Source organism: Abramis brama (genome assembly GCF_963993115.1).
Source record: "Abramis brama genome assembly, chromosome: 3".
In the NCBI taxonomy this organism is placed as follows: domain Eukaryota; kingdom Metazoa; phylum Chordata; class Actinopteri; order Cypriniformes; family Leuciscidae; genus Abramis; species Abramis brama.
Genome location: NC_139965.1, coordinates 11,394,769 through 11,415,863, shown reverse-complemented (window position 1 = coordinate 11,415,863; position 21,095 = coordinate 11,394,769). Strand labels below are relative to the sequence as shown.

At 38.7% G+C, this 21,095-nt stretch overlaps 1 protein-coding gene across 1 annotated transcript; it reads right to left on the bottom strand.

The window, feature by feature from the left end:
- Positions 1-3,830: 3,830 nt before the first annotated feature.
- Positions 3,831-21,027, bottom strand: klc2 (kinesin light chain 2). The gene is made up of 14 exons (XM_084108147.1): positions 20,629-21,027; positions 17,316-17,566; positions 16,337-16,640; positions 15,093-15,309; positions 13,612-13,801; positions 13,358-13,531; positions 11,910-12,009; positions 11,387-11,436; positions 10,527-10,594; positions 9,565-9,673; positions 8,952-9,101; positions 7,250-7,374; positions 7,081-7,138; positions 3,831-4,967 (listed from the first exon to the last, which is right to left on the bottom strand). Exons 2-14 carry the CDS (start codon positions 17,541-17,543, stop codon positions 4,884-4,886), a joined length of 1,857 nt encoding a protein of 618 aa, XP_083964273.1. The 5' UTR covers positions 17,544-17,566; positions 20,629-21,027; the 3' UTR covers positions 3,831-4,883.
- Between the last annotated feature and the right edge of the window lie 68 nt (positions 21,028-21,095).

Here is a 21,095-nt window from a genome sequence, read left to right as displayed (position 1 = left end):
CCCCGATCACGGCTATATCCTCCTTAGACACCGAAAAGGCTTTCGGTTCACCCATTCTTTTTAGTTCACCCATTCTGGTGTAATGTTCTGGCAGTACTTGAAGAGTGGATGGGGTCTAATTTACCTGTGGAACCACAACTATGCCTTCTTGGAGATAAATCAGTGATACCCAACATAGCAAAAAATACATGTACTCTTATTAAAAAAAAAAAAAGCATACATTATTATAAAAAAAAGCATACATGTACTCTTATGTACTCATGTTGATGAGTTGGTAAAGAAACTAAGAGTTAGAGTGGGTTTCTTTTATAGAAATACATCTTGTTTGACTCTAAACAATAGAAAACAAATAGTTGAATCCACTTTTTTACCTATCATTGATTATGGAGACACAATCTGCATGCCTCTGCTTCTGTTCTAAAACCTCTCGATGCTGTATATCATAGTGCCATTCGTTTTATTACAGGGGACAGGTTTAGTACCCATCATTGCACACTTTATCAGAAATTAAATTGGCTGCCCTTAAAATCTCGTAGAGAAATGCATTTTGCACTTTTTGTGTACAAAGCTCTTTTGCACAAACTACCTTTTTATAATTCACTTTTAGCTGTTAGAAGGTCTGGTTATCAGACCAGAGCTCATGGATGGCTATTACTACAGATCCCAAAGATCTCCTCAGGAATTGGGTAGATCTGCTTTCAATTTTTCTGCCCCTCACACTTGGAATGAATTACAATGTACTTTTAAACTGGATGATCTGATGCCTTTACGCCATTTTAGACGTCTGCTTAAGGATCATTTTATTACTGATTGTGTTTGTTTCCTGTAATTGTTTTGCTTTCTTTTTAATTGCTTTTAATTTATTTAGCTTGTTTTACTGTATATTGCACTTCTGGCTGTATTTCTCTTTTTTTCTGTGTGACCTACACAGGTCGTTGCTGTAAATGAGAACTCGTTCTCAGTCAACTTACCTGTATAAATAAATAAATAAATTAAGAGTGGTTGTATTAAAGCTGCCAGGATGATTTTACGAAATTGGAAATGCCCCAAAACCCCAGACCTGAAAGACTGGGTTGATGGGATGATTGAAATTGCTTCATATGAGAGCATGTTGGGGAGACAATGCATAATGAGGGAGAAATGAAAAAACAAACAAAACGTGATCATTTTTGGCAGCATATAAAAATGGTGTAAATGAATAGGACTGCTTAATTGTTTAATTTCCATGTGCTTTTGTTTTGGTTGTATTCCACTGATGGTGACTAGTGGCTGAATGTGTAATTGCAAAGGTGATTACTGAATAATGTGGTGATGTACTATGAAGTTTTGACTGTTGAACAACAAAAAAAGTTGAATTATAAAAAAAAAAGAAACAGTACGCGCCTATAGACTGAACACTTAATACACACGTGCATGACGTCACTGTTTTCACAAATTCATGTTTTTTTTTTAAATTTACACAGAGACGATAACGGTATCGTCCAAAATCATTCAGTTTTTAGTTGAAAACTGTATCGTGTAAATACAGCTTACTGCTCCAATAGTGACTGTAACTGAGGGGCCGTTTACACAACAGAGTTTTTAAACTTTTTTAAAACGTTTTGGCCGTTCATTTACACGACAACAGTGTTTTGGGGGGCCTGAAAACACAAACTTTTGAAAACAGGTTTCAGAGTGCAAGTTTTTGAAAACTATAGCATTATAATCTCCGTGTAAACAACAAAAACACAAATTTGCGAAAATGGTGACGTCATCTGCATGTGTATCATGTGTTCAGTCAACATGGACATTGCCACCTACTGGCCTGGCAGCAGAATACAGCGTTTTTAGTTGTTTTCGGGGATCTGTGTGAACGGGGATCATTCTGACAAATTTTCGTCAATATGCGAAAAACACGAAGGAAAAACGTTTCCGTTTATAGTACCCTAAATGGAAAAATTAAAAGGAGTTCATCAAGGAAAACTTAAAGTCAATAATTGAATCCCTTAAAACTAATCTTTGATCACCAAAATGACATATTTAAACGTTTTAAACGTTTTTTCCTCTTCATCTTAAAATATCTTGAATGAAACTCGACACCCTTGCCTCATTTAGTATACACGGTTCTATGAATATGCAAATGAGCCCCGCCTCCACTCACTCACTCAGCTCAGAGATCCACTCGCGGACGTTCACACGTTGATCTGATTGGCTACAAGGTAGTTTGTGACGTCAGAAACACCGGCGATTTCAAAGCGTGTTTTTGATGAGACTGTCTTTGGTTCACTGCAGTTTTAAGGAGAAAATACTCAGCAATGGAGTCGACTTATGAATTTACACATGGTTTGTCTTAAAGCATATTAAAAACACCACATAGACATATAAACAACATTAAAAGCTTGATTTTCACCACAGGGAGACTTTAAGATCATTTAGCATAACCTTAGCTGAATCTTGAAAAAAAAGGGTCATTTACTCTCTCAAAAATATTTACCCCTGTGGTTGCTAAGGTGCTATTGATAGAAATATGCTGTATAAATGGACAAAGACAGATAGATAAACAGACAGACAGAAAACACACAATGTATACTGTTATATATTTCTGATAGTTAATACACTATGTAGGCTACACAATATTTAGTGTTATATTTGGACAGACAGACGGATATGCTTTATGTCAAGCTCACATAATGAAGACAAACACAAATACATTAATTCGGTTTGAAAAGCAGTTTATTCCGAACCTTTTAATAAAACATACATGAGGTTGGCCCCTTCACGGGTGAAATGCATCTCTCTGAGGAAGGACGTTGAGCGGTGCGGCTACAATCTACAGAGCTGGTAACGGTTTCCCTTCACAGCTGATCTCGGGACCAAGGGTTTCTTCTACAATGCTACGATTTCTCATTAAGACAGGGGGCGCTGTTCTGAGATCAGTGCAGAACTCGTGTAACTGCGGCACAATCTAACCAGTGAGGCGTACATTACATGTGGTGAGAAGAAGGCATCACAAATCATCAGTAATCATGACAAACAGGACAGCCAAAGGTGGGTTCACATTCATATGTGGTGTAAACACAGCATTATTAGAAACTACACGCCTGTCCGTGAGGATAAACAAGTGCGTGCTTTTGTAGTCGTGAGTAAAACAAAAAGAAGAGTATTTTACAATCAATAGTGACATTCGTATCTACCAATTCCTTCATGCCAACATTCATTTCTCCTGATCATTTATCACTTTATTTTCCCTCTTCACTCAAGCCCTTTCTACAACCCTTATTTTTGTTCATCCTATCAAAACATAATCATTAAAATTAATCCATTGGTGACTTTTTGCAATACATTCTGTTCGAGTAAATCTCACAAAACTAATCAAGAACGTGTGTCATATTTCACTCTCAAAAACCATAAGAAAAAAAAAATGTATACAAGTATTATAGTATTAAGATTTTTATTTTTTTTGTAAAGAAAATTAAGCATATTTAAGGACCATTCAGATTGTTTATATATATATATATATATATATATATATATATATATATATAAATTAGAATTTGGGTGGGAATAATGTGACAATGCAAAGATGGTGGTCCTATTTTCTTTATGCAAAATAAAAATATAATTCCAAATGATTTTCAGGTGAAATATGAGTCACATATTTATTCATGAGATTCGCCTGTTTGTATGGCTGGATCCAAAAGCTAATGTCGTCTGTGCATTCAGAGATGAAACTGAGATCATCATCATCATCGCTCTGATAAACACAGAAGAAAAATCACTCAAATAAACCCAATATCAAACACACTCATCCTGCACATCTTAATGATAAAAAAAGGTAACAGAGTCACATAAAGGTTCAAACAACCAAAACATTTGTTGTTCCTGTTAGGATATTTAATAATTAAACAACATGAAATGGACAAGATAAAACAAAAACAGGTGGAATTGTCTGTTTTAGACACAGCTATGATTCATATAGTGTTCTGGCGGCTAGAAAATCATGTAAAATGAAAAACACGTCACATTATGAGCGGATGGAAAATTCCAGTTATATACGACTGGCCTTTTCCACCACATCAGACCTATGAGAGACAGAGCTGGGGTTCGTGCAGTCAGATGAAACAAAAATGAGCATTTGAATTATGAATCTAGATGTGCCCCAAACCCCTAATAATTAAGAGCTCTACTCGGCCTGTAAAGCAGAATCCTTCACTGTACCGTTCGACACGTTTTCCAGTCGCTCCAGGACAAAAAAATCCCAACTACAGTGTAAACGAAATCCTTGTGCGCTAATTTTGCAAAACAAAAGAAAACCTTAAATAATTTAAATCATTATATACATAAAACTCAGAAGGCAAAAGTGAGGTTGTACCAGTCGGTGCTCATCCGTCTCTGACCTCTGCGTTCATATTTTTCGTAAGTGCAATATAGCTTTTGCACCATTTCAACTTGGTGAGGTCGTTTTGTGAAAGGAGTTAGCATGTAAGACCTTTGTTTTCTAAATGGCACTCCCATAGCGGCAATCCCAGCGAAAATAGATGCTTTGTACAGACAGCATTACTTTATCATTGTATGCTAAACTACGCAATTTTGATGCCATGCTATGATGTAATTTTACCACTGAATGTCTCTAGAGCAGATCGTCTGCCTGTGGTCTAGTAGGTGATAGCGCGCTACGTTGCGTTTTATCTTTTACATTTATGTTCGTTGAGTGAGGCTAATGGCAAAGCAGATGGACGTAGCCCAGATTATGCAAGCGATGTGAAACTAAAAGACATATTTTTGCTTTTAAGACCTTTTTCTTAGGAAAACGTTTTGAGTAAGGATCATTTAATATATTTTCAATTCAAGTAGGTAGCAAACAGCCTCTCCGTTTGGCCTTTTCCACATCTAGACGCCGTTTTCTAACTGATCAGAGAGCTGCGTCTGGTCAGGTCCACATTACTAGCGCTCAGTCCCCTGGATTCTGACAGGCCGCTGTTAGATTCCTGAAGACACACACACACACACACACACACACACACACACACAATTGGTGTCATGTAACATTATACAGTGGAAAAATGCATCAATTTTAAAGTGCAGTAAGGGATTTCTGAGAAACCCTGTTGAAAGTGGATTGGAACAAGCAGCACAACACTCTTGTAGCCAATCAGCAGTAGGGGGCGTGTCCACTCATAATGGGGCAGGAGAGAGAGTGAGCCAATCAGCAGTAGGGGGCGTGTCCACTCATAATGGAGGAGAGAGAGTGAGCCAATCAGCAGTAGGGGGCGTGTCCACTCATAATGGGGCAGGAGAGAGTGAGCCAATCAGCAGTAGGGGGTGTGTCCACTCATAATGGAGGAGAGAGAGTGAGCCAATCAGCAATAGGGGGCGTGTCCACTCATAATGGGGAGGAGAGTGAGCCAATCAGCAGTAGGGGGTGTGTCCACTCATAATGGAGGAAGAGAGAGAGTGAGCCAATCAGCAGTGGGGGGCGTGTCCACTCATAATGGAGGAAGAGAGAAAGTGAGCGAATCAGCAGTGGGGGGCGTGTCCACTCATAATGGGGAGGAGAGTGAGCCAATCAGCAGTAGGGGGTGTGTCCACTCATAATGGAGGAGGAGAGAGAGTGAGCCAATCAGCAGTAGGGGGTGTGTCCACTCATAATGGGGAGAGAGAGTGAGCCAATCAGCAATAGGGGGCGTGTCCACTCATAATGGGGAGGAGAGTGAGCCAATCGGCAGTAGGGGGTGTGTCCACTCATAATGCAGGAAGAGAGAAAGTGAGCCAATCAGCAGTGGGGGGCGTGTCCACTCATAATGATGAGGAGAGAGTGAGCCAATCAGCAGTAGGGGGCGTGTCCCCTCATGATGGGGGAGGAGAGAGTGAGAGCAAATTATGAGATGGCTTAGAGACATTAGAAAAGAGAAAAGCTGGGAAAGAAGGGTTATGATCAGGCAAGAGCTTTAGGACCCGCGTTTATTAGAAAAGCGTTCCAGCGCTGCAGAGACAGAAGCGGGAAGATCTGAAAATGGACGCTGAGGTTTCGTTATTTCTGCTCCATATGTGAGTAACATCGGTTTTGCTTGTTTCTCAGAACCAGGATGCTATGTTGCTGTGATGTTAGCTTTAGTAACAGGACAGTCTGAGTGTTTGTCTGGAGTTGCTGGCAAATAAAAACCAACTCTTGCTTGCATTTACTGTACAATCATTGTTTGTTCTTCCTTGTCGTTCATTCATCTTCACTTTATTTTTCACAAAGCATTATTTTGCTTTGCTTCTGCTATGATAAAAGAGACATCCACTCCTGCAAGTTTGTGCATTTTAAGGGCGGAGCAATGAAGGGAGGGGGTGTGTGTGTGTGTTTGGGTTGATTTCCAATATCATCAGTGTTTCTCAGAAATCACTCACTGCACCTTTAAAGCTGAGTGAATATTCCCTGCATAAAGTTAAAATCTTAATACATGTTTTTGACCTTACTGTGAACAAACATGTTATTCTAAAGTAAAGTACAGAAGTAAAATGGGTTGTCAGTGGTGTTTCAAGTCCATCAAAATGCTTTTTATACATTTATATCACTGCATTAATACAAATTTGATCTGTATTATCAGACTCCCTTGCATTAAAGCACGTGCATGACTTGGAGCTTTTGTCTATTTGGTTAAGTGTTAAGTGACTTTCAACAAGCTTATTTTTGGATATACACTACCGTTCAAAAGTTTGGAGCGGGTACGATTTTTGAAAGAAGTAAAATACATTAAAAAAAAAACAGTACTATTAAAATAACTTTTCTATGTGAATATATAGTAAAATGTAATTTATTCCTGTGATCAAAGCTGGATTTTCAGCATCATTACACCAGTCTTCAGTGTCACATGATCCTTCAGAAATCATTATGATTTGATGCTCATGAAACATTTCTGATTATTATCAATGTTGAAAACAGTTGTGCTGCTTCATATTTTTGTTATGTTATTCATATTATATGATTCCTTGATGAATAAAAACTTAAGTCTTTACTGTAACTTTTGATCAATTCAATGCATCCTTGCTGAATAAAGTATTAATTTCTTTCAAAATACATAAATAAATAAAGTGTATGCAGACATGAAAACACACCTGTGAGGTTTCTTCTACGCTCTTGTTGAGGAAATTTAAGGAGCTTGCCCTCTTCATCCTTATGAACGAAACAAGAACAGCAGTTACAGGCTGGCGTCAGCGCAGGTTGTGTGTTTGTCAGGTGTTTTGGAGAAGATCATCCCTGATGTGTGTTGTGGTTTACTCTCACCCAGGGTTGCGTGGCTCCTGTGGGCCGCTGCCCTGCAGCTTCTTCACCAGCATCTCACTGCTGCGGCGCAGGGCTTCACGAATCTTCCCGAACGAGCCGCTCCTGCGCAGGGCGCCGTTGCCATCCTGTGCCCGGGAAATATGATCAACTTCAAGCTTTATATATATATATATATATATATATATATAGTGTTGGGTAGTAAATAACTTAATCTTTGAAATCTCATTTCATTATCCAGATTACATGTAATCAGATTCCAAAGATTAAGTACTTGTAATTAGATTGTTGCATTTTAAAATGCTTGTAATCAGACTTGAGTTACTTTTTTATTGATTACATAATTCTCACAATGGCAGTAAATTATTCATACTTAATTTATCTTTTAAAATGTTCCTTTCTATAAAAGTCCACTGCTTACATCCGTTCAGAAGGTCTTCCAGGTTTGTGGAATTTCACACAGATTAGCTACTAGTCATGTGACTAGCGAGCCAAACACAGCATTTGATCACTGGATTTACAGAAATCAATCACTTTTAAGAAGCGTTTTCTCAACATTGCAATATTGCATATCTAAAAACATTAATTTATTATTTGAATTATCACTCAGTGAGTCATTTAACTGCATTACTGTCTTTAAAAGGCTTTTAATTTCTAACACATTAAAATATACAAATTCATATTTACATGCATTGCAGGGAGTCCTTTTAGGTTAGCGGAGACCTAATATACAGCATTAACGTGAAGTAGCCCCTGAGATTTGAACTTAAGTTAAGTCAGTAATAAAATTAAGTTCATTGTTCTCTGATGTCGGGTAATGGTGACATGCAGGTAAACACTTTTATTTTTTATTTTTTAGTAATTGTTTTATTTTGATTGTTTTATTTTAATTTGACATTTTTATTATTTATTTATACTATTACACTGTGTCACTTTTGGCCCTCTAGTGGTTAAAAAATAAAACTGCATGCATTTTGCAGAAGAACATTGTTTTGGTTGTGCTTCGGCTCTGCGTGACTGTGCGGATGAATATGATTATTCTGCTCATAAAACATTCACTATAGGTTTCAGAGATATAACCAGTTTAGATGGAAAGGATCTCAAGCTGACTATATGAAGATATTACTGTATCTTTACCCGTTAATACACACGGCACTTCCTTGAAAATAAATTCCAGCACAGCGCTACAACAACCATAATGAAACGACCCTTCACAAAAGATAATGCTTTACAATGAACTCTGTTAGAGAGCTACTTTTGGCAGTTTACCTGTTAAATAAAATACTTTACTCATAAAAACACCATCATCTCCACATCGCCTTTACAACATTTCAAATCCCTCAGTTCTCGCCCTCTCAGAAAAGCCAAGCTAATGTTGATTCTTGTTTTATTACGAGCTCTGTCTCGTTCTCTTTTCTCCAGCAGACTCTCCTCTGTTCGGCGTTTGTTTAAAACGGTGATTCTCCGGCTCCATGTCAACCTTTCTCACTCGTGAAACTAATCTCTGTCACTCCCATACCAGACACGCGTCAAAGCAGCCGGAGCAACTTTTCGTTATTTACGGATATGATTTCTGAAGGATCATGTGACACTAAAGACTGGAGTAATGATGCTGAAAATTCAGCTTTGATCACAGGAATAAATTATGTATTACAATAGGAAATGTATATAATACACAAACAAAGGGTGTAAGAGCTCCACTGACCCCGGTCCACTCGGCTTCGTCCCCATCACAGTCTCCTCGGGGGCCTCCGGGGCCGTTTACTCCGTCCCGGGTCTGACGTCTGTCCCCTCCAGCACAACCTCCGTCCTTCAGCAGCTCCACCACTTTACTCTGGTTGATCGCATCGATGCCCTGCCAGACACAGAGCAAGCGGATTCAGTAGATGTGTGTGTGTCAGCAGGGTTATTATAGTTCACTGAAACTAAAACTAAACAACCTTTGTGTTGCTTGAAATAAAAAAAAATAAAAAAATAATTGTAATTTCATTTAACTACATACTAAAATAAAATTAATGAATATATATATATATATATATATAAAAAAAAAAAACTTGATTACATTTTTTTTTAATTCAACATATTCAATTAGAAACTATAATAGTATCTCAATGATACTAAAATAACACGGGTTGTCAGTCAATTGAAATTACATTAATTTAAGATTAATAAAGGAAAGTAAAAGAAACAAAGCAATGTGAGTCTAAAAGTTTAATCATTGATGTATTCTTAACAACTCCCTTCTCTTCCTGTGTGAGTCATCTGCACTCAGGAAGTCAAGCATCAGGTAGGAAATCCGTGTGTGTGTGTGTGTGTACCTGTTTGCGGTTCTTGGTTGCACACTCCTCCAGCGTCTCAGCGGCCTCCAGTTTGCCCTGCCTGCGGTACAGAGCGCCCAGACTCTTCAGTGTGGTGTTCACAGTGGGGCTGCGTGAGACAAACACCAGACACACTCAGCAGAACAATCACAACAAAACATCAGCTGACTCCCAAATCGCGTACTTGCACACTATTCTATGCCGTTTTGTAGTATAAATAGTGCGAGTAGTGCATTCACACTGAAAATCCTAGAAAGAAAAAGTGCATTCATGCACTCGACTGTCGTAGCGGAGGGGGAGGGGCTATCAGACTCCAATGTTGAAAGACAAAATAAACGTATAAAGTTCATACACTACACGGTTGAGTACATAGTGTATAGTGCGTCATCTGGGACACAGCTATAGACTACGTTATGAGATTTATGCAATATTGTGATTAAACTTCGCCTCATGCCATAAACACAATACTTTGATCACGTTGATGCGATCAAGCCAATAATCATAGCATCCATAACCGTAGTAAAATGTGGCTTATGCCGATTTTAATCACAATAAAAAGGCATCTGAACACTTTAAATCGCATCTATTCCACTCTGACCAAGTGCGCATGTGCTGAAGAAACTGAGTTCACGTTGACAACATTGTGTGATATGAATATAATGCAGTATTTTGATGGTCGAAAACAGTGAAATGGAGACATTTATGAGTTTCACTGGAAAAATGACCGAGGCCGGATACCAAAGAACTGGTGAACAAATCTGTGTGCGCTGGAAGCACTTCAGTTGGACCAATAATGAAAATGGCATGTAAACGGGTGTGAAGAGGTTTGCTCATGTCATGTAAACATCTTTCTGCGATTAAGTTCTGACTCTAGTGATTGGAAATAATCACATGTAAACACAGCCATTGATTCGTCCACACTTTGATTACCCATAATCCTCTGAGGGCACCTGCACACTCACCTGTCCACTTTGCAGGCTTTGTACCAGCTGCCGTACTCTCCGTAAGGGCCAGAGTCCTTTCTCTTCCCCTGAAACGACCATCAGACAAACTCGTCTTAATTATAATGAATTGAGCGGATTAAAAATATGAAAATTGGTAAAAATAATGAATATATGAAGACCAGGCTGAATTGCTGTATAAAAAAAATAATGATATACATTTTGCTAATTGCTGGTTAATGTTGTATAAAACCAATGTTATATTGCTTAAATATTTTTTAATATATAGATAAGATTATTAATATGGGTAAGTGGATATAAGCATAATATAATACTTATTGATATTGAATTATGAAATATACACTACCTTTCAAAAGTTTGGGGTCAGTAAGATTAATGTCTTTTTAAAGAAGTCTTTTCTGCTCACCAACGCTGCATTTATTTGATCCAAAATACAGTAAAAACAGCAATATTGTGAAATATTATTACTATTAAAAATAACTGTTTTCTATTGTAATATATTTTAAAATGTAATTTATTCCTGTGATCAAAGCTGAATTTTCAGCATCATTACTCCAGTCTTCAGTGTCACATGATCCTTCAGAAATCATTCTGATATGATGATTTGCTGCTCAAGAAACATTTCTGTTTATTATCAATGTTGAAAACAGTCGTGCTGATCAATATTTTCATATTGTTTCAGAATTCTTTGATGAATAGAAATGATTAGAAACCACATTTACTGCCACTTTTGATCAATTTATTGCATCCTTGCTGAATAAAAGTAATAATTTCCTTTAAATAATCCTTATTGAACCCAAACTTGTAAACTTGTACATTTTTATAAATGTATACCAACATGTAAATGAAGCCTGTAATACCTTGCTCTCCTCTCGCTCCTCTGCATGCATCCAGATTGGCTTGTTATCATCTAAGAGAAAAAAATTATATTCTCATTATAAGCAATATAGCAAAAACCGGCATTGTTTTGTGATTTATTCAAATATTGTTAAATGCTTTTGTGTTTTTCTGGCATTTTCCTCTGCCCGGCATCAGACACTGAGTGGCTAGCCTTCTTTTATTGACTATAATTAGCTTGTTGAAGCTCTTAGGAACATCAAGTGGATGTTTGATCATAATCCTGCAAGCGTCTGATTGGCTTAAAGGCCTGCGATGTCACCACAGATGGCCTCAGTGAACAAGATTAGACAAAACTTCTGAAAGACCATCAAACATCTCACCATTTCATCCTGACAAAAACTGATCATGAAGATGCAAAAAAAGTGTCTATTCTTTCAAAAACACATTTACATAAAATAAGAATATATGCATGAATGAGCGATTTCCATGCATGCATAATGAAAGCAACATCTTCCTGAAATGTGTTTTATGAGAAGTACTTACTGTTGACCGATCCGAACTCTTTCTCATGCGCGCGGGTCAGAATCTCCTTGTACAGCGTCTCGGCGTCTTTGAACTTGCCCTGTTTCAGGTAACACGTCGCCTGTGGAGGACAGATGATCACGATCGATGAGCTTCAGGCTGAATAATGCTCTCGGGTTCTCAGATCCACAGCCAAACGTTCACGTTTCGCATCAGAATTCACCCTGAGGGCTTGTTCTCTCCAGACAAAAGACGATACTGATCTTTATTGACCATGAATATGCACTTTCTACAATAGGAGCTCATGACATCAGCAATATAAATAGGAAGTACAGACTCATTCTGTTTCCTCTCAACATAAAAAAGCTCTTCTTGTTCGTTCATATGTTGTGTGCTGTGAGAACTTTCCCTTCTTGTGCAAGTAATATACCGTATGAAATAAAAAATATAGATTTTGTTGGCAATAATTCATCATGATTATCTTAATATACTTTTTATTTGGCCTTTGACCCACTAAAGTGCCTTGAAACACACAGCATTATTCAGTGTGTTGAGGAAATCTCCACTGAAACAGGAAGACAGGGCGGGGCATATTGATCAGCTCCTCCCCTTTTTTAAAGTAGCCAATAGTGTTTCGTTTATATCAGTTCAGCCAGAGCCGTTGAGCTCGGTAAAGCTGCAGTTTCCTCCTAATCTCTAACCGTTTCTCCTCCGTATCGCTTTAAAATACAGCATTCAGTGCAGGATTCAAAGGGTCCGATACGTTTTCTGGGCTGCGCGACTTGATCACATGATCAGCTCTGTGTATCGTGTCTCTGGCCCGGAGCTGCGGCGGATCACATGACACTAGCATGACACCAGACTTCATTCTCTCCAATGGAAAGCATATTTACACAGTCTGGATCGTTCCCTGTCCCCTATATAGTGCACTATGTGCAGTTTACCATGTAGAAAATAGTAAATGTGTGAACAAGTGACCGATTTCAGCCGCAGCTTCAGCGTCTATTTATAATGTAGGGGGCAGGGCTTAAGATTCTAGAGAGCATTTGATTGGACAGAAAATCATTGATCCATATCGGGAGAAGTGTGAGACTCAGTTTTGAATGTTTATATCTTCTAAATGCAAATTTTGTCACTGTTTTGGAGCACACTAGCTTATACATAACACTAAGGCTAACATATTCATACTAAAAAAATACCCAATACCCCCAAAAATTACATTTCTGATTTCATGGGGACTTTAAGATTGTGGCAGTAGACGTGCCAACTTATTGAGATTAATTTCTGTGAATCAGTTCAAACAGTCCATTTCAGAAATGAATCTCAATAAGTTGGCACGTCTACTGCCACAATCTTAAAGTACCCAACGATTCATTTGCAACATCACAAGAAAGTTATCTTCAATTAAATATCACAAAAAAAACCCCAAAAAACATTTCAACATATAATATTTGGCTATCTGGCCTCACCAGGTTGTTTTTGGTCTTGGCCACGTTGGGGTCATCGGCGCCCAGTTTGTTCTCGTAGATCTCGAGCGCCCTGCGGTAATAATACTCCACTTCCTCGTACTTGCCCTGATTCTGACACAGCAGGGCCAGATTATTGAGCTGCTTCGCCACGTCAGGGTGGAACTTACCCAGAACCTGCACACACAGTATGAATGAATCTAACAACAGTGGCTAGAGCAGAGCACCATCATGACAGAGCTGAGCGTGTCCTCCACCTTCTCCCGGATCTCCAGCGCCCTCTTGCACAGCGGCTCGGCCTCCTTGTGCTTCCCGCGCTTGCCGTACAGCACGGCCAGGTTGTTGAGTGTGGCGGCGACGGCCGGGTGATCTTTCCCCAGAGTCTTCTCTCTGATGGCCAGCGCGTCGTTCAGCAGGTGAGCCGCCTCTTTATACTTATTCTGATCCCTGGAAGAACACACGGGAATGCATGTGACGACGGAGAGGTAGCGCACTACAGGTTTACTGGTGACATGAGTCTCGGAGGGCGGAAACTGTTGACCGAAACGGTGACGTTTAATTAGTGCTTCTCTGATGGCGTATTAGGCCTTGTCCACATTAATACGGTTTCGTTTGAAAACACATTTTTCTTTACGTTTTGGTCTTCCGTCCACACTGAGACGGCGTTTCCATTAATGAAAACGCTCTCCAAAGTGAATAAATCTGAAAACGCTGTTTTCGTGTTGTAGTGTGGACTGTCAAAACCGAGGTATTTGAAAATTATGACACATGTTTAGTCATGTGACACGTAATGGACCAATTACTTCTTTATTATCTTAACTGTTAAAAGCCCTTCTAGGGACAGGTGTTGCAAATTAGCCATGGCTATAAACACTGTGATACAGGCATCGGATTGTTCTTTATGTAATAATCTCTGTTTTTTTGTATCTGTCCCTATTCAAATAAACAACAAATAAAATAAATAAAGATATTCATGTTTACACCGGTATTGTGCCCGTTATGTGCTATTCACTTTAACACAGTTGTTAAAATATGTTACTTTGCACACTCTTCATATCACAGTCCTGCAAAGATGACAAAATTATTTACAGCAAACATTTAAATGTTTATGTTTTCAACAACAGATTAATATCATTCACATTTTTCATAAAAAAGTCATTATGCGCAATTAAAATGTTTATATACAACCCATTTTTAAATTTTTTTTTATTGTTGATTATTAAATAAATTTGATTACTTGATTATTACATTTTATTGATTTTGTCCAGTTTCGGTTTTTGGCTGAATTAAAACATTGGTGTTTATTTTGGTGCATCAGTAATATTTTCAATATTGACCAGTGGCCGGGTGCATCAACTGGTCAGACTAGTCTTAATCATCTAATTTATTTCTTTAAAGCTGGTCAAAACGTTTTTATGTCAGTAACAAAGTAGATCCTAAACTTAAGACTGATTACTCTTCGACTAACTGCTAGTCAATCAGACTAGATCTAGAAGGGACAGTTCACCCCCAAAAATGAAAATTCTGTCATCATTTACTCACACACACCCTGTATGGGTTTCTGTCTTCTGTTGAACATAAAAGAAGATATTTTGTAGAATATGGGAAACCAGACAGTTGTCGGGCACCATTGACTTCCATAGTATGAAAAAATTTATAATATTGAAGTAAACGACAGAATTTTTATTTTTTGGTGAACTATCCCTTTAAGACACTGTCTTAGCATAGTGTCTCTGACCTGTACACCAGGGCGAGGATGTTGAGCATGGTGGCCACATCGGGGTGGTCGTGTCCCGAGGTTTTCTCCAGGTCCTCCAGGGCCTGTTTGCAGAGCGGCACGGCCACCTCGTAGCGGCCCTGAGACGCGTACTGGATCACCAGGTTGTGGAGGGTTCGGAGGCGGGCCGGGATCTCGTAGCCTCCCTGCTGTGCCGCCGCTTCACCACTGGGCTGAGCTGGAGAGAGAGACGGGGAACAGCGAGAGGTTAAGGTCGAGAGTTACTGTGTGTTCACACACCGCCGGAGAGGAGACGTTTACTAGCCGTGGTCTTTAATTAACATTAACATTAATTTGTGTGCAGCCCACATTACAGTAACAGTCCTGGTTGAAGTGTAGCCTTAATGCAACTGGTCAAATCTGTGTTGTTTTGAGCAAATTAATCGCATTGCCGCTGAAAAACAAGCATTTTTGTTACGCAAATGTTGCCTATAAATAGTGTTGCGCTTTTTATCAAATTCACATGATCAACCTCTCCTCCATTTTGCTTGGGAACTAATGTGTGGTCGTAACCAAAGTTTACACGACTGCGTTCTCTGGACTCACACCCGGAGGAGTTCTACATCCCGATTGGTTGCCGCCAAACCGCATCATAGCTCATTACCATAAAGTTGTCCTGACTTCAACTTTCCTCGACGCCCTCACACCGTCCAAGACGTGCCACTTCTCACACATTTTTTTCCCGCCAAATCACATTGAAAATGAATGACTTCCAGCCACTACGACGCTCTCACCGGCGGCGGTGTGAACGCACAGTAACGGTGCGTGTCCACTGGCACGGGGCGAGCGTTTTCAATTCATTCCTATGGAAGTCGAGCTTCACGCTCGCGCAGTGCATTTTGGGATTGACAGCGGACCGGAGAAAGCGTTGAGAACGTCAAAAGGTTGGGCAGTTTATGCAAATATCAAGTGAAAATCGCGGTCGGCAGCCAATTGCTGTGAGGATCGGGATGTGACGTCCGTCTTGAGTGTTTAAAAATATGCAAATTGTGCCAGAGTTTATGCTGGATTTAGTGCGTAAATCATTTTGTTTACAAATTAGACGATTTGCAGTTGTTATATATATATGTTAAATATTTCATTTTGGATGTGTTCATTGTGATTATACTGGCTGGGTCTATAAAAGTTGGTAAAATTGACAGGATATCTTTGCTTGGGGCATTTGGAAACAAAGCTCGTCTTCATACAGCATCGCTCTCTCTCACCTGGTCCCTGGTCGTCATCGTTGGGAAAGAGATCGTCCAGGTTGTCCTTCTCCTTCTCTCCGGGCTTCTCCTCCGAGGGCGAGGTGTCCTCGTCCAGCTTGCGGATCTGGTTCATGAACTCCAGGTGCTTCTTCTCCTCCTCCAGCTGTGCGACGCTCTGCTCGCTCTTCTGCAGCTTGTGCTGAGTGCTGGCCAACTCGTCCCGGAGCCACTGGTTCTCCTGGCAGAGCCGGCGCACCTGAGCGCGCAACTTCTGCTTCTCCGACTCCACGGCGCTCAGGTGACCCGACAGAGCGATGATCACCTGACACCAGACATGATTATACCGGTTTATTTTCTTCTAGACACAAACTTTGTTGCTATATAAATAAAGATGACTTGATTTGTTTTTCTGCTTTAGGTTTAAAGGGAGACATAACAAACCTCATAACTATTCTTGTAAATACATTGAATGAGTTGAAAATTGCATATATATATATATATATATATATATATACACACACACACACACACACACACACATATACATATATATATATATGAAAAAAAGTTTGGGTAACTAAAAAAACCTTGCGTAACTAAAAGTGCTTTTTTTTAAATAACTTTAAAATACATAACTTTAAAATACATATTAAATAAACATGAAAAGTACACATTTAAAACAAACAAAAATACCATTATAACTAAATAAAATGAAAACTTTATGAAAATATTTTTTTTTCTAAAAACATTTATAATTTTAAATTTATAAATATACACACACGTTTGTTTTGTGGTGGGCCATTGAGTAATCATCTTTACACTTTACAGCCTTGAATGCAATGATTTGTGTAATGAATTTCCAGACCCTTTTTCTTCTATTACTTTTTAGAAGTGTCCAAATTTTACATCCACTCATAAAAGTGATGGCACATCTAAGCGGGTTCAGATGACCCACACACACACAGTTTAGTGTCTTGCGGTGTTGTGTGTGAGGTACCTGCGCCTCGCCCAGCCCCAGCTCGATGTCCTGAAGGCTCTTGCGGAGCAGGCTGGACTTCTCCTGAGCTCCGGGAGGCTGGGAACAGTCCAGTATCGAGTTGAGGAGTTGAGCGTGTTCCCCGCGCAGCGTCTCCAAACCCTGCATCACCGCTTTAGTGTTCAACACGATCTCATCCTGCGTGAGCCGCTCCAGAGCCTCTTCACGAGGGTACACCATAGTGGACATCACCCGCAGGACAGAGGAACACACTGCACGATACCGAAGAAAAATGGGATAAAGTGTGTAAAATAAACTTAAATTATCTTAAAAATATATTTATAAATTACATAACCTAGACGTGTTTCACATTCTTTTTGTGACAAGAAAACATCCCTACAGCTTCTGAAAGTGAACATCAGTGTTTTACTGAAGCATAAGAAGTGTTATTTTAACATCAGTGTAAACCACAGGGTTCAGGGTTTCAGGTTATCCTACATTAGGATTATTAAACAACAGAAACTGAATAAGCAAATGTAAAGATAAAACACTGCTTAGTTTTCACTGTATTAATTAAATATATACTGATTCTTATTAAAGCTACAAAAGTTATTGAGCCAAGAGGAGCGAGTGATTTTCTCTTCATCTTTTGTTCATGACTCCAGTTATTGCAAGCCGTTGCGATATGCATATCGCGATATATACATTTGCGATATTTCTATATATTGTGCAGCCCTAGAACAAACAGAATGGAGGAATGTGAGGTTGGGGAAAGTTACTTTTTAAAGAAATGCATTACAATATTGCACTACTCCCAAAAGAAGTAACTAATTGCGTTACTTAGTTACTTTTTATGAAAAGTTGCATTACATTAGCGTTACTTTTTCTCACCTGGGCTGAGCTTGCTTGTTTAATAACAACAAAAAAAGTTATATTTTTTGGTATATGTTAAGGCCTTTTCACACCAAAGGTGAAATGAATAATCTTCAGGCTGATGGAAATGCATTTTTACGCCTGTACAGTAGAAACAAACCCTTCAGCTGCTGTTATTCTGGATTAATGAACAACAGGATACAGGAGAAGTTGTTCAACACTCTTATTTCTAAATCTAAGCTAAAGTAATTTTTGCTTATTAGTATGGTTGAATTAGATCATTGAAGATCAGCAGCAAAGACATTGGTTAATAAAGTGAGATTAAATACATAAAGTATATTTGTGTAATTTAATATAGTTAATTATACAAGTTTTGTGTAAAATTCTGAGATTGCATTTCACTGTTTTTATTCATTTTGAGGAATACTGAATGTTTTCGTGCAAGTGAGATGAGTAAATGCATGTTCACATTTAGTCTAGAACTAAAATAACCATCATGTTTACACACACACACACACACACACCTCCTCACTTTATTTCTGAGCTGTCAGTCAATGAATTTGAAAAAGTAACTTGGATATTTTGTTGTAAATTGAAAAAGTAATACGTTATTTTAGTTACTTGAAAAAGTAATCTGATTACGTAACTCAAGTTACTTGTAATGAGTTCTATTAGACCCTGAAGATCAGGATCATCACAGCATTGCATTACTGCAGCTCACACCCAAAAACAGCCAATCTGGCAACACAAGTGCTGACAACAGAGTCCTGCGCCCCAAAACATCTGCGCTCGCGTCGATAACAGCAGCAGTGCCAGTAAACACTGTCATCAGAGTGATTAAGATCAGATCAACAGGAACTGAGGATCAGGGTTTACTAATGAAAAAATCATCATCATCAGTATACAACCAAATCAGATCTGGAAATAAAATTGGTAATTGGTGAAGAGGTGTGAAGATATCATTCAAATGCTTTAAACTTTTAGAGACGATTCCCAACTCAAAGAATTGACTCTTTTTGGTAGTTACTGAACCTGACTTGCTAACTTGGTCTACAAGTTATCATTACATTCAGTGGTTTACATTTTGAAACGAATCAAATTAATTTGTACTTTAGATATGTATTATGCGGTTGTTGTTTTTTTCATTTAATGTATTATGAGTTTTTTGTAATAAATGAAGTCTTTAATTTAAATAAATTATACAACATTACAAATGTTACATTAAATGCAATTTAAGAGATTTATTTATTATGCTATTTATGCATTATTATGTTTGCAATTTTATGTTATACTCTCTCTCATATATATATATATAGATTGCTAACGTAATAATGCATAAATGCCATTATTTATGCCAACCTGGGCAACTTACGATTTATACACTGTAAGTCGTAAATTGCCCAGGTATTCCAAGTAGAAAGTTTGTATCCATCCACCTTTATAAGAATTCATTTTAATAATATTAAGAACATTTTATGTTAATGCTATTAAGTCATATTTTAATTTTATTATGATATTTTATTAAAATATAATAGTTTGAATACTATAGAAATAAATGCTAATTTTATACATGTATATCCCATCAAGAAAGTAATAGGTAACAGGAATCGCAGTAATAGGACTTCAAGTCTTTTATTACGACATTTCAAACAAAAACCCCGTCGTGTGTTGATGTGCAGTTCCTCCTGCGTCCAGCAGAGGCGCCCTTCGCCTCCAACACGCCTATAGACTGCAATGCAGCAACACAGAGGAGAGTCCCACATCAAACCTCGAGATGCAAAGCTTAAAAACACATCTGATCAGATCAAACACCGCGCACTCATCCCCATGAGCTTCGATAATGACTGACAGCTGCCTGGAATAATCAGGAGAAACCTGGAAAAAATCCATCAAGGTGACCCGCAGGACAACAACACATCCCTGGCTGCGATTCCTCTTCCAGACAACAACAACATCTTCAGATCAGATCTCATTCTGCACGAAGAGCACACACAGGCCTGCTTTCAAAGCATGTCAATGTGAATCAGTCAAACCAAACATGTACTGATATAGGGTTTGCAATCACCAAACACTTATTTCCATCATGCAAACTGCCTCACATCCTCCATCTTGTACTCTCACATAAAAATGTTTGAGAATGAATAATGCATATTTAGATTCATAACCCCAGGAATATTCAATGCACCATCACTGTCTGGAAGATGAGGACAAAGTCACCAAATGCATCATGAATCCTCTGCTAGGGCATTGTCTAAACAAATTATTATGTAATATTTATTTATAGACATACGCAGCTTTTGCACCATTCTCATATTAAATATGAGCTATTGTTTTTAGCAGATCAGGCTAAACTTTCCCCCATTCAAAACTGAAAGCAGTTTAGCATCCTATTGTAAGATCAGCGCAAGAATATCCCATCAATAAGTCAAGCACAGATCATCTGTTTATGTAAGACACCTACCTTTTAAAACACGCTTGTTTAGGGTTTAGGAATCAAGCAGAATTCGGGCGTGACTCTTAACGAGAAGTTATGGCTTCAGACGCGTCCAAATCTCCAGACTCGCTCCAATAATAAATGATTTGAGCCTTGAATCAGATGAACGAGATGAATTATATGAAGATGCGCTTTTGTCTGTGACGCGCTCAGCAAAACACACGCCCGTGCGCGCGATGACCCGCTTTCTCTTCGTCCATCCTTCTGTGTGTTTCAGCTCGACAGTTGCGGGATCTTTGTGTTGGACTGAGAGAGGATGACCACAGCAAACTGAAAATGGCTGATGTGTGTGTTTGTGCTCCCAGAATCCAAAGCCCCGATGCGCGCTGACATCATCACACACCCGCCCTCGCTTAAACCGGGCGTGGACGCGCAGTGCGCGCGCGCGTGCGAAGGCCCGATGGAGGAATATCAATATTCATAAATAGGCCAAG

What these genes read in the sequence shown, in the direction of transcription:
- klc2 (XM_084108147.1), bottom strand. Translation starts at nt 17,543, where the DNA reads ATGTCCACTATGGTGTACCCTCGTGAAGAGGCTCTGGAGCGGCTCACG. An exon ending in CGATGACGACCAGGGACCAG is followed by an intron (nt 15,310 to 16,336) that starts GTGAGAGAGAGC and finishes CTCTCTCTCCAG; the next exon opens with CTCAGCCCAGTGGTGAAGCG. An exon ending in CAGGAGCCACGCAACCCTGG is followed by an intron (nt 7,139 to 7,249) that starts GTGAGAGTAAAC and finishes TTCGTTCATAAG; the next exon opens with GATGAAGAGGGCAAGCTCCT.